Source organism: Lynx rufus, unplaced genomic scaffold (assembly GCF_022079265.1).
Source record: "Lynx rufus isolate CCGP_SWC_20201006 ecotype Redwood Valley unplaced genomic scaffold, mLynRuf1.p SCAF_37, whole genome shotgun sequence".
In the NCBI taxonomy this organism is placed as follows: domain Eukaryota; kingdom Metazoa; phylum Chordata; class Mammalia; order Carnivora; family Felidae; genus Lynx; species Lynx rufus.
This window is the reverse complement of record NW_025814853.1, coordinates 1,336,703-1,350,427: the sequence shown is the minus strand read 5'-3', so window position 1 is coordinate 1,350,427 and position 13,725 is coordinate 1,336,703. Positions and strand designations below refer to the sequence as shown.

At 57.4% G+C, this 13,725-nt stretch overlaps 1 protein-coding gene across 1 annotated transcript in view; it reads right to left on the bottom strand.

The window, feature by feature from the left end:
- Nucleotides 1-13,725, bottom strand: part of CARD14 (caspase recruitment domain family member 14) — a 33,634-nt gene that overhangs the window by 14,871 nt on the left and 5,038 nt on the right. Inside the window, exons 4-9 of the mRNA XM_047093979.1 lie at nt 12,765-12,986; nt 10,239-10,468; nt 7,504-7,641; nt 5,396-5,700; nt 1,003-1,170; nt 37-156 (exon numbers count right to left, since the gene is read on the bottom strand). Of these exons, the coding sequence (XP_046949935.1) occupies nt 37-156; nt 1,003-1,170; nt 5,396-5,700; nt 7,504-7,641; nt 10,239-10,449 (942 nt within the window). The 5' untranslated portion in view covers nt 10,450-10,468; nt 12,765-12,986. The remainder of the gene's footprint in view (nt 1-36; nt 157-1,002; nt 1,171-5,395; nt 5,701-7,503; nt 7,642-10,238; nt 10,469-12,764; nt 12,987-13,725) is intronic.

The following is a 13,725-nucleotide window of genomic DNA, read 5'->3' as shown; positions in this document are numbered from 1 at the left end:
CGCCCCGCGGTGCCGGACGCGGCCCGGAAGGGTCACCTGCTTCTGCTGCCTCTCGGCGGCCACGGCCCGCTGCCTCAGGGAGTGGATACGCTCCACCAGCGTCTGTGTGCCCTCCAGGGCCTCGTCCAGGTTCTGTTCCAGGATGTCCTTCTCCGCCTGGGGCAAAGAGAGGTCAGCCCCGGGGCCCTGGCCTCCTGAGACGCCTGCCCCTGGGAAGCACCCCATCGTTCTTCCCCGGGAACGGGCAACAGGAAATCTCGAGGCCGGGCGCGTGGATGGATTTGGCCCTATTCCCGCGCATCTCACAGAAGGAAAGGCCGGGTCAGCCGTCAAAACGGGTGCATTTCACTTCTACTTCCACGCGGTCGACGACGGAAGGTAAAGGAAACCGAGAGTCCCCGGGGGTGGCAGTGTCGGGCCGCTCCGTCCCCAGATCCACCAGCAGGGTCTCTGAGAGACGGAACACCGACGGACACGCCCTTGCCCGTCACCTGCTCTGCGGGAAGGGGCTTAGGCGCGATGGCACCATCCGGGCCGCGTGACAGACAGCGCCAGGGTGGCCACCTACCCTGCACCCGGTGAGTGTCTATCCCCGCTCAGTAAATGGACAGGATATTGACCGAAAGGAACCGAAGAGGAGAGGCAAGGGGTTTGTGTAATGCCGGGGCCCTGGTGTCACCAGAGCACGCGTGGGCAGGACGGCAGGCAGAAGTGTCCCCCCCCCCCCGCTCCCACTGTGCCCCCGCCCACAACCTTGAACCCCAGCCTATAGAATCAGCACAGCCGCTGCCCAGCCGAGTGGGGCGTTGTCATGCACGTCCGCTGGCTGTGAGTCCCGCCAACGCTGGGGGCCGGGGAGGAGCAGGAAGGGAAATACAGGGTACCGCCAGATTGCAGCCCAGTCAGCCCTCAGGGCCCCCTCCACGGACCACCCATCGGGAGCCCCGCGGCCCGCGGGAAACTCCAGCTGGCTGCCAGGGAGGGGACAGGGAGGGGACCCACCAGGCTGAACGTCAGCGACCGGAGCTTCTCGTTCTCCTCCTTCAGGCGGGTCAGCTCCTTGTCCCCGGGCCCCAGGCCGTCGGCCATCTGCGGGGAACGCTCTCGACAGTCCCGCTCGTGGGAAGAAGACATCTTCTCGCGTTCTAGCTCTTGCTTCAGCAGGTACAGCTGCCATTGGGGAGGAAGGACAATGGAAACACTGTTTCCCCACCAGCCCGGGAGCCAGCTCCTTTCCCACCCCTCCTCCTCAACGGTGCCTTTGCTCCTGCTCAAAGGGGCCCCTCCCCCGAGATTTCAAAACCCGTTAAAGGGTTTACGTGGCGAGTCGTTCCAGTTTCTGTGGAGGAAAAAGGCAGTCTAGCTGTATTTGATACTTTTTTTTTTAACGTTTATTCATTTTTTGAGAGACAGAGAATGAGCAGGGGAGCAGCAGAGAGAGGAGACACAGAATCCGAAGCGGGCTCCAGGTCCCGAGCTGTCAGCACAGAGCCCGTCGTGGGGCTCGAAACTCACGAACCGCGAGATCATGACCTGAGCCGAAGTCGGACGCTTAACCGCTTAATCGATCGAGCAACGCAGGCGCCCCTAAATTTTTTGTTAATGTTTATTCATCTTTGAGAGACAGAGCATGAGCGGGGAAGGGGTAGAGAGAGGGAGACACAGAATCCGAAGCAAGATCCAGGCCGTGAGCTGTCAGCACAGAGCCTGACGCGGGGCTCAAACTCACGAACCGCGAGATCATGACCTGAGCCGAAGTCAGATGCTTAACCAACTGAGCCACCCAGGCACCCCTAGCTGTATTTTGTAGATGAGGCATAGCAGTTAAATGACTGGGGCCCCAGGAACGGAGCAAGGAACCCCGGGGAATCGGCTCTCTGACCGTCTTGGAAAACAAATCCCCACGGCTGGTGGTAAGTGGCCAGTGACCAAGTGTCCTCCAGCATGCTCCCTGGCTTCCCCGCCTTTCCGTATTCTGCTAAATCCGTTGCATAAAAGGAACTGAGATTTGTGAAAAGCAGTAAGTGTAAAGAAAGAGGAAAGACAAGCCAGACGGAGCAGAGATGACGGGTCTATGCAGATGCACTCGTAATCCACGTGCAAATATGTGCCCCCCAACAGGGCTGCTTGTCCAGGGCTGTGGGTCTCTGGAAATTACACGCCTGGCCTCCACCCTGCCAGACAGGGCCCCCAAGAGAAACTCAGATCTGGAACCAAGATCCTGCCCTCTTGGAATCCTGGGTGTGGTGTCCGTGGGGAGAGGGGACTTTCCCCAAGAGGAGCGCTCAGGAAATCGGGAGTCAGGGTGGAGTCAGCACTCACTCGGGTCAAGGAGAGAAGGAAGAACCTTTCCACTTGGACTTTTTCCCCTCTGACATCTACTTGGTGAATTTTCCGTAAGCAACGACAAAGTTCCTGCTACGGGCCAACTGGGTTAGGTGTGTCGTATCCTACATTTTCAAAAAGTAAAATTAAATCATTAAGATCAGAATGGGGGGCGCACCTGAAATTGATAACAAACCTAAGCAAATGAACCTAATGATATTTCAAACAGGGGAACCACCATGAGGGGAGAGGGAGGGGGAGGGATTCAGAGACCAGCAGCCACAATTCGGGACTGAAGTACAAACCCTCAACATTCCTCAGCAGCTCTGTTTCCCGTGCTGGTGTGGGCACAGCTATGCTGAAAGTATTTTCTGTGCACTGTAGGACTGAGCAAGTGAGTGTTAGTGTGGGTGGGAGGGTTCTCGCCGGGGGGCTAGGGGCGCCTGAGTATGGAATGGGGGAGGAGGCTCTGGGGATCGCCTGGAATCTGAGGTGTGGGTGTGATCTCGTGGCTTCTAAAATACAAGTGTGTGTGTGGACACGCATACATGCACGCCTGTTTGTATGCGTATTCGTACATTTAGGTGCACGCTTCCTAGTTCTGTCTGCTGGAAGGACCGAGGAGCTATGAGCTCACCTAGAGCCCTGACCTTGGTCTCTGCACGGAACCAGGCCCTTTGGGGAGTGGCTGAGCCCAGAGCTGGGGCCGGGTGGGGACCAGATGACCCCGGAACCTCTTGTGCCTCCAGAGAGGGAGTCCGTGCTCGGAATATGAGGGGGCATGTCACAGGACACGGAAGAGATTAAAGGGGCCCCCACTGGCCAAATCTGGGACGCTTGGGGCAAACTCATTCAGGACAGCGACGTGTTACAGGCAACTGGATGTAAGAATGCACACATCTGTGCCAACAACAGACGCACACACTGGGGAATAAGGCTCCCCCTCGCGGTCAGGATGTCGAGGGCCAGCTGGTTGACCAGAGGGGTCGCTGGAGATGGGCTCATCATCATGCAACCACCAGACTAGAGATGAGTTCGGGCAAGAACCCCCAGTGAGGCTCTCCAGGGGGAAATGCCGATTAAGGGCAGGGTGCTTGCTGGTTCCAGAGCCCCCCACACCCAGGTTGCTTCTCCGCTGCCGGAGGAAAAAGGAACAGCAGTTACAGGGGAGGGATCGGACAGCCCCTGGGCCAGGTGGGCAACGTTAACATAAGCACCGAGGGGCGCTGGGCCTGGTGCCACGGTGGGGTGACTGGACCCGGGCCCAGCGTCCCTGTGCAGGTCCCACCAAAAAGGCATAACCCCCGTCCAGTCACCAGGACACAGGAGACAAACCCGAAATGAGGAATAGTCTATTACAGAAAAGAGGGGCCATGAGGTGCCTGGGGGGGCTCAGTGGGTTGAGTGTCTGACTTGAGCTCAGGTCACGATCTCACTGTTCTTGGGTTCAGGCCCCACATCGGGCTCTGTGCTGACAGCTCAGAGCTTGCTTGGGATTCTCTCTCCCTCACTCTGCACCTCCCCTGCTCTCTCTCTCTCTCTCTCTCTGTCTCTCAAAATAAATAAACTTTAAAAAAAGGGGGGGGGCTGTGTTCTTAAAAAATATCCACACTATAATAGACAAAAGCTGCAGAAATGTTCCAGATTAAAGAGACAGGACGACCACAGGCTCTCCTCCTGGACTGGAGGAAAATGCCATGACAGATGCTATTTGGGTGGGGATAAAAGTGGAACACAGACGTCGGGTTAGATAAACAGATAGTGTTGATGAACGTGCACGAGGTTGATAACTGAGCTACGATTACATCAGAGAATATCCTATTTCTAGGAAACACACATTAAAATGTTTAGGGGTACGGGGCCATGATATACATAACTCAAGCAGTTCAGGAAAAAAAGAGCATGTGTGTGTGTGTGTGTGTGTGTGTCATGTTGTTCAAGGGGTGACGATATTCGTGTTTGCGTATTTGTTTACAAATTTGAAATTAATTTTCTCAATAAAGTTAAAATTTAAACATCAAGGCCAAACACACAAAAGCCCCAGGGCAAGGAACAGGTGCCAAAGTGACAGGGAATGAGTCTCCTCAGTGTTGAAAGAGCTCCTACAAGTCAATCAGAAGACAGCAGCCCAGGCCCCCCCGGGTGGCTCAGTGGTTAAGCGTCCGACTTTGGCTCAGGGCATGATCTCACGGTCTGTGAGTCTGAGTCCCACATGGGGCTCTCTGCTGTCAGCATGGAACCCACTTCTGATCCTCTGTCCCCCTCTCTCTGCCCCTCCCCTGCTTCTGCACACTGTGTCTCAAAAATAAATAAACAAAAGTGTTTATTTATTTTTGAGACAGAGAGAGAGAGACAGAGCATGAACGGGGGAGGGTCAAAGAGAAAGGGAGACACAGAATCCAAAGTAGGCTCCAGGCTCTGAGCTGTCAGCACAGAGCCTGACACGGGGCTCGAGCCCACAGACTGTGAGATCATGACCTGAAGTCAGACACTTAACCGACAGAGCCACCCAGGCACCCCTAAACATTTTTTAAAAATTAAAAAAAATACATATATATGTGAAAAAATAAAAACCTGAGGGGCACCTGGGTGGCTCAGTCGGTTCAGCCTCTGACTTCAGCTCAGGTCGTGATCTCGCAGTTTGTGACTTTGAGCCCCGCGTCGGCCTCTGGGCTGACACGGCCGGGAGCCTGGAGCCCGCTTCAGATTCTGCGTCTCCCCTCTCTCTGCCCCTCCCCCACTCACACTCTGTCTCTCTGTCTCTCGCTCAAAAACAAACATTAACAAGATTAAAAATAAATAAAAATTAAGCTAAAAAAAAAAATAAAAAAGATGACAGCCTACAGCCGAGAAGTGAGCAAAGGTGTTGTCGGGTCTGGGGGCCTCGTCGACGACCCCCGGCTCCCCGCACAGACGCAGGCCCCACCGGGGGACCCGGGAGGGGTGGACGGAGGTCCCCGGGGCCCCAGGTTACTGACGTCGCTGGAGGAAGGTGGCTCCCAGGAGTGTCCACCCCTTCGGCGGCCCCGGCAGGGGTGGGGGGGGGCGGGGGCGGGGGTGCAGCCGGTACCTCCTCCTGCAGGCCGCGGCACCGGGTGACCGCCAGCTCCTTCTCCTGCAGCGCGTTGCTGTGGTGCAACGACAGGCTGAGCATCTCGTCCTTCAGCTTCAGCACCTCGCGCTTCACGCGGTCATGGTCGGTCTCCAGCTGGCCCAGGCTCCGCACGCGGGCCTCCGCCCGGCCCAGGCGCTCCTGCAGCTGCCGACAGCGCCGCCGCAGGGCCTCCTTGTGCCCCTTCTCCTGGCCCAGCTCCTCCTGCAGGCTGCTGATGGCCTCGGCCAGGCACTCGGTCAGCTTGGGCGTGTCCATGAGCCCTGCGGAGCACGGGCCGGTGGGCGACCTCGGCCCCCTGTCCTTGCCCCCCCGGGGGTCTTTGCTTCCTACGCCCAGAGTCTCCGGCCGGAGCCCCCACCCTGATCTGTCGGTCTCCTTAAAAACTAGCTGCTCTGGGAATGCAAGCTGGTGCGGCCACTCTGGAGAACAGGAGGGAGGTTCCTCCAAAAACTAAACATAGAACTACCCTTCGACCCAGCAATGGCACTACTAGGCATTTATCCACGGGATACAGGTGTGCTGTTTCGAAGGGACACAGGCACCCCCACGTTTATAGCAGTGCTATCGACAATAGCCAAAGTATGGAAAGAGCCCAAATGTCCATCCACGGATGATGAATGGATAAAGAAGATCTGGTATATCTATACAGTGGAGTATTACTCGGCAATCAAAAAGAATGAAACCTTGCCGTTTGCAGCTATGTGGATGGAACTAGAAGGTATTACGCTAAGCAAAATTAGTCAGTCAGAGAAAGTCAAACATCATATGACTTAACTCACATGAGGACTTTAAGACACAGAACAGATGAACATAAGGGAAGGGAAGCAAAAAGAAGATAAAAACAGAGAGGGGGACAAAACACAAGAGACTCTTAAATACGGAGAACAAACAGAAGGTTACTGGAGCGGTTGTGGGAGGGGGGATGGGCTAAACGGGGAAGGGGCTTAAGGAATCTACTCCGGAAATCGTTGCACTATAGGCTCACTAATTTGGACGTAAATTTCAAAAAAATAAATAAATAAAAAATAAAGTTAAATTATATTTAAAAAAATATGGAGAACAAACTGAGGGTGACTGGAGGGGTGGCGGGAGGGGGGAGGGGCTGAATGGGGAAGGGGCGCGAAGGAATCTACTCCAGAAATCATCGTTGCACTGTATGCTAACTACTTTGGATGTAAATTAAAAAAATAAAACACAAAACAAAACCCAACAAACTAGCGGCTCAGCCGGACTCAACATCTGGTTAAATAAACAGCACGACCGGTGACTTCGGTACCAGCTTTCCCTCCTCTCGCTTCCCCGTGGGCCCCTGCGGCTCGGACCCGACTCTCCCTCATCAGCTAAGGTGTGCTCGATGCTAACTCCCTTTCAGTGTCACCCTGAGAAAAACAGAGCAAGGACCACGAAGCTGCATGGCATCCAGCGGCGCTCTAACAGAAACGCGGGCTGTGACGCCAAACAGGCAGAAACGTTTTCTTACCCGGTTTTGAGTGACGTTAGTCCCGCCCTTTGTGCAACAAAATCTTTCCCCGGCTTCTCCAGGGAACCCTCAAGCCACTTAACTAACAAAAACGGCCGGATCTCCCACCAGGCCGGCTAGACCTTTCTCCACCGGCTGAGCAAATGTGCGGAAGGCTGCGGGCTCCGCTCCCGCTCCCCTGCGGCGGGGGCCTCTCTTCCTCGGCCCCCTCGCAGCCCCAGCCGTCCTCCACCCACCGCCAAGGCTAAGGCCAGCTCAGGAGCATCTCTAGGGGAAGGACATGCCTCCCCTCTGCCGGCACCTCTCAAATGCAGACTCTGTGCCCCATGACGGGTCTGCTCGTGGCACGTGGTAATCGGGGACGGATCTCTTTTAGGACCAGAGGCCGCCAGCACCTTCTCCTGCACCGTGGTTAGTGGGGGCCTCCTTGCCCCCTGTGCTGGGGCAGCGGGACAGGAAGGAACCTCTCCCTGGTGGCGGGGGGGGGGGGGGGCAAGAAGAGTGTCTGCATGAGGCTGCAGGCACCAGGACCCAGAGGCTCCGAAGAAGCCCTCGCCAAGCCACCCCGAGAGCCAGCTCTCACCACTGAAGTTGCTGAAGTCCCCTTTGGGCTGCAGCCCGGTGACCAGGGTGTACACGTCAGGGTTGTGGAACTTGAGGCTCTCCAGGAAGGCAATGGCTCCGTTCTTCCCTCGAGTCCTCAGCAAATCCAGCAAGTGCCCTAGGACGACAAACCGTCTCAGCCAACAGGGCCCTGGGAGGGCGTCCCCGGGGACATGGGGTGGGGAGGCGGGAGAACCCACGCAGATCTAGGAGTCAGGGGGTGGAAGCGGAGCTCCGGGATCCTCGGGGGGTGCCCTCGCTGCTCCTGTGGGTCCCTCTAGTTCACACGATGGCAGCCAGTCTCCAGAAGGGCCGGGCCGGTACGCACTGAGCGACCACGGCAAGCCGAGCACTGAGAGTTGGCCGTGGAAGAGGAAGCTGACCTCTGTCTGCGCTTCAGACCTCCCGGTGTGTCGGTGACACGTGCAGACCCTGTGTATGAGCCTCACGGGACAAAGGACACAACGGGCGAAGCCAGCGCCCCCAGCCTGACTCGCGGCTTGGATTCCTCTCTCCTGTATCTGAGGTTCGTAAGGAACAGGCAGAAGGAGCTACCACTTACTGCTTCCTATGGCCCCAGCCTTGAGAGGAGGCTCGTTCGATCCCCCAAACCTGACAGGGAGAGGTTATTCACTTCCCTGTTTGGGGTGAATAAGCACAGCGAGTCAGACTGTCAGAATCCGCTCCAAAGACATCTGGAGGGAGTCGAAATGTGCCCCCCGCCCCGCAAAGGTACATCCACCTGGAAAGTGTCGGGGGCACCTTATTTGGAAACAGGGTCTTTGCAGATGTAATTATGGTAAGGATCTCGAAATAAGGTCATCCCGGATTCTCCAGGGGCCCCTAAATCCAATGACAAGTGTCCTCATAAGAGACAGGGGAAGATGCAGGGAAGTCTGCGTGATGGCAGAGGTGGACACTGGAGGGATGTGGCCACGAGCCAAGGAGCTCCCCGTGACCACCGGGAAGAGACAAGGAAGGAGGTGTCCCTGAGCCTTCGAGGGAGGGAGGCCCTGCCCATACGCGGCTTCCAAACTGTGAGTGAACGCATTTCTGCAGGGGTTGGCTACCCAGTTTGTGGTCCTTTGTTACAGCAGCTACGGGAAATCACCACAGTGTCCCCATGTCTGGAACACAGTCTTTAAAGTCCTGCACTCCCTGCCCGGACACTGGGCTTCCCAGCATGGCCCGTGTGGAGCTGGTGTGGCAGGAAGGGCCCGGAGTGGGCGGGAGGGGGGTCCTCATGGATTCTAATGACCGTGTTGGTGAACCTGGGAAGGGCCTGCGGTGCGGGGGGGGGGGGGGGGTCCTCACCGACTCTCATGACCGTGTTGGTGAACTTGGGAAGGGCCCCTGGGTCGGGGGGGGTCCTCACGGACTCTCATGACCGTGTTGGTGAACCTGGGAAGGGCCTGGGGGTGGGGGTCCTCACCGACTCCCATGACTGTGTTGGTGAACCTGGGAAGGGCCCTGGGGTGGGGGGTCCTCACCAACTCTCATGACCGTGTTGGTGAACTTGGGAAGGGCCCCTGGGTCGGGGGGGTCCTCACTGACTCTCATGACCATGTTGGTGAACCTGGGAAAGTCCTGGGTGGGGTGGGGGGCCCTCACTGACTCTCGTGACCATGTTGGTGAACCTGGGAAAGGCCTGGGTGGGGGGGGGTCCTCACCAACTCCCATGACCATGTTGGTGAACCTGGGAAGGGCCCCGGGGTGGGGGGTCCTCACCGACTCTCATGACCGTGTTGGTGAACCTGGGAAGGGCCCGGAGGTGGGGGGTCCTCACCAACTCCCATGACCATGTTGGTGAACCTGGGAAGGGCCCTGGGGTGGGGGGTCCTCACCAACTCTCATGACCGTGTTGGTGAACTTGGGAAGGGCCCCTGGGTCGGGGGGGTCCTCACCGACTCTCATGGCCGTGTTGGTGAACCTGGGAAGGGCCTGGGGGTGGGGGTCCTCACCGACTCCCATGACCATGTTGGTGAACCTGGGAAGGGCCCGGAGGTGGGGGGTCCTCACCGACTCCCATGACCGTGTTGGTGAACCTGGGAAGGGCCCTGGGGTGGGGGGTCCTCACCAACTCTCATCACCGTGTTGGTGAACCTGGGAAGGGCCTGGAGGTAGGGGGCCCTCACTGACTCTCATGACCATGTTGGTGAACCTGGGAAGGGCCCGGGGGGGGGGGGTCCTCACGGACTCCCATGACCATGTTGGTGAACCTGGGAAGGGCCCGGGGGTGGGGGGCCCTCACCAACTCCCATGACCATGTTGGTGAACCTGGGAAGGGCCCGGGGGTGGGGGGCCCTCACCGACTCCCATGACCATGTTGGTGAACCTGGGAAGGGCCCTGGGGTGGGGGGTCCTCACCAACTCTCATGACCGTGTTGGTGAACCTGGGAAGGGCCCCTGGGTCGGGGGGGTCCTCACCGACTCTCATGACCGTGTTGGTGAACCTGGGAAGGGCCCTGGGGTGGGGGTCCTCACCGACTCCCATGACCGTGTTGGTGAACCTGGGAAGGGCCTGGGGGTGGGGGTCCTCACCGACTCCCATGACCGTGTTGGTGAACCTGGGAAGGGCCCCGGGGTGGGGGGTCCTCACCGACTCCCATGACCATGTTGGTGAACCTGGGAAGGGCCCCGGGGTAGGGGGTCCTCACCGACTCCCATGACCGTGTTGGTGAACCTGGGAAGGGCCCGGGGGTGGGGGGTCCTCACCGACTCTCATGACCGTGTTGGTGAACCTGGGGCTGTGGAGCACCTCCTCCTCGTCCAGCTGGTCCAGCACCTTCGCCTGGCGCAGGTAGGGCGTGAGGCGGCTGGGGCAGATGCTGCTCACGATCTTGTGACGGTGGCTCTCCATCATGTCCCACAGCGTCTCCTCATCCAGGGCCGTGAGCGTCGAGTCTGTGCGGTGAAGTGTCGCCATGACCGCGTGCTCGGGAACGCTGGAAGGAGAGGGCGGCCATGGAGGGCTGGGACCAGGGACCCGGCCTCTGGGCCCCGGGAGGCCTTTCCGGTCAAACCACCTTTCCCCGGCTTGTGCGCAGGGAAGGAAGTGACCCGTCTGGAGAGGATGGTGACGCTGGCCCTGGCCCTGGTGTCCCAAGACCAGCGGGGGGATTATCCTTCCTTAGCTTCGATTTTAAACCAACCCCTCGAGGGTTGATGGGGGGGTGGGTGATGGGCATTAAGGAGGGCACCTGTTGGGATGGGCACTGGGTGTTGTATGGAAACCAATTTGACAATAAATTTCATATTAAAAAAAAATTAAACCAATCCCTCTACTTGGAGCAGAGCAGGAACTGGCTTCTTTTGGTCTCAGGGCACTTAATTTGCCTTTGAAACACAGGAAACTGCCCTTGGTGCGGAGAGCCGATTTACAAGATTGATCTAGAACATGCATTCTCTCAAGAAGGGTGATACGGGGCCCCCACAGGATCGAAAACTGGTTCTTGAGCAAAAATTCTCAGTCCTGTGTGTCCAAAGCACAGCCGTGCATAAACAGATACTCAGGACCTTTGTGATACTAACGTCCCGTGGGAACGCGGTGAGGGAGATGTGTAGCAAGTCTCCGCAGGGGTGAGGATGACACAAGGTCTAGGGACACCGCCCTGGAATAAATGTGAGGGTTTGGGCGCCCCGTCTGGCAACCCAGCAACCAGAGGAGGTGCCCACGGTCCAAGGTGAGGGCCTCGGGGGCAGTCAGGCGGGAGCAGGGCCGGGACAAGGGTGCTCACACAGGAGGCACCCTGACTTCACTTGGCAAGGAAGACGCCTGTGATTTTTCAGCAGCCCCAGGACACTTGCACTAGGCACTCAGGAAACGTGCTAGGGAATGACACTTTGTAAAAGTCTATTACAGAACAATTGAAAACGAAAACCAAGGACTCAGAGCAAGTGGTAAAGGCCACGACCTCTGGGCCGGCAGGGTGTGTGGATTAAAGACAGACAGGTCCCTGAAATTGCTGAGCTGCAGTGGGTCTGGGCAGATGCCCCAACTGGAGTCACAAACTCCTGGTCTGCCTAGGTGACGGTCATGAAACAGCTCACTCTGAAAGTACCGGAACAGCCGCCCTGGGCATGGGGTGTTGAGGCTGACTGATCTAAATTCCAGAACCTTCTGTCGGGAGGACCTGTGGAAGGCGCCACCCAGCCTTCCATCCATGGAACACAGAACACGCCCTGGGTGATCCCAGCTTTGCAACGAGCCGCCTCCGTAGCTGTGTCCCCACCTGAGTCTCTCTCTTCCCTCCTGGCCCTGGCATGAGGTCATTAGACCATGAACCCGTCGAAATCATTCTAAAATGTTTTTAAACCCTGGGCTGGTTCAAGCTTATTTTAAAACATTTTTGTTTACATTTATTTGTTTTTGAGAGACAGAGTGCAAGCACGGGAGGGGCAGAAAGAGAGGGAGACACAGAATCGGAAGCAGGCTCCAGGCTCCGAGCTGTCGGCACAGAGCCCGACGTGGGGCTCGAACCCACGAACCGGGAGATCACGACCTGAGCCAAAGTTGGACGTTCAACTGATAGAGCCACCCAGGCGCCCCTGGTTCAAGCATATTTAAAAAGTCCTGCAAATACACAGTATATCCATGTACCCATCATGCAGACTGCACTCATTAAGGAAATGCATTGTTGGAGACAGCTCAGTCCTGCCGGCTGCAGCCTACCCTCCTTCTCGCCCCGAGGTAGCTGCCTTGCACGTGGATGTGTCTACAAATATACGCCTGCGTTTGCACCGTTCTTTGTGCACAGAGTACCTGTAGATAAAGAGCATCTTTACTGTTGACTCTCACTTTATATACACAGGGTCAGGCTGGGCTCAGTGCTGCGTGTTCCCGAGGCCTGGCAAGTTGGATACATGCAGCTTACACATACACGCCCCCCCTTTTTTTTTTCCACTGGTGCCGGATTCACTTATGTGAACAAACCACAGCTGAGTTATCGACGCCCCTGTCGATAAATGACCCACTAGGTCATTTCCATCTGTCCTCCGTTGCACTCAGCGCTGTGGTGACGTCCTCTCAGACCCCTGAATTCCTGCGATTTGGCCCTTTTCCTTGGAATGACCAGCTGGGCCGGCGGGGCTCGAATGCCTCTTGAAGAGGTCTGTGAGGTAAAAATGCTGGAAAACCAGAGCCAATCAACCCTTGTAAACTAAGGAAAACGGGGAATAGTGGATGGAGAACCCACGTCCGTGAACGGCCCCCCACAATCCCTAGGAGGACGAAGTGCTCACCAAGGGGCCCTCCAGCTCCTTCCCACGGGCAGTCCTCACGGTGCGCCGGGATCCGGTGTCCCCTCCGTGGCCAGGTGCGGTGCCGGCCGCCGGCTCCCTTCTCTGCGGGCTGCGGGGCGGGACGGGGCTGGGCGCAGTAGCCCCCCAAGCCAGCGCCAAGCTGGCCTGCCTGCTCTCGAGCCACGTGACTTGCTCCAAAATTCAAAGTTCAGGCACCAAAGACTAAGGCAAGGGAGGAAAACAGAAGGCAAATTCTGATCCAGGAAATAATTTGACAGCTCTCTGACTTCCGTGGTTTCTCAGTGACTACAGACACTTCCCCGGGGCTGGGAAGCAGGGTCCTCGAAGGAAGCCGGGTCGCGAGCCCTAGAATGTCAAGGGCGCTTGCCAGGTGCCGTGGGTACCCACAGTGCCTGGGCCCCTCTGGGACCGTGGTGTTGGTGGCTCGTGTCGATGAATACACTAAAAGCCATAAATTGCACCCCTTAAATGGCTGAGTTGTCCAGTATATGAATTACATTTTAATAACGTCTTTTTTTTTTTTTTTTCAAATAAAAAGACCACAGAGCTGTCAGCAACCACACCCTGCTTCCCTCCGACCCCACGCCCTGCCCGGATGCAGGGGAGGGTGGGTGGTGAGGAGGAACCCAGGGGATCGGCCTGCCCCCGCCTCCCTGAGGCCAATGCCTGCCACCCTCGACATATGGGACACCAGCCCCCCCATTCCTCCTTCCGTCTTCTGGGCCACGCCGGGCCTGCACACGCCCTCAGCCGAGCTTCGTCCTCTGCCCTGGGATGTTCCCTGACGCCCCCTCCTTTCCGTCCCCGATGCTTGCTCGGCCCAGCATCCGAGGCCCCCTCAGCTGCCCTGCGCCCCCAGGAGCGCCTGTTCCATGACATCGATGACACCCCATGAGCACAGCTGACTCCCACACGTCCAGCTCAGAGTCTGGGTCAGATT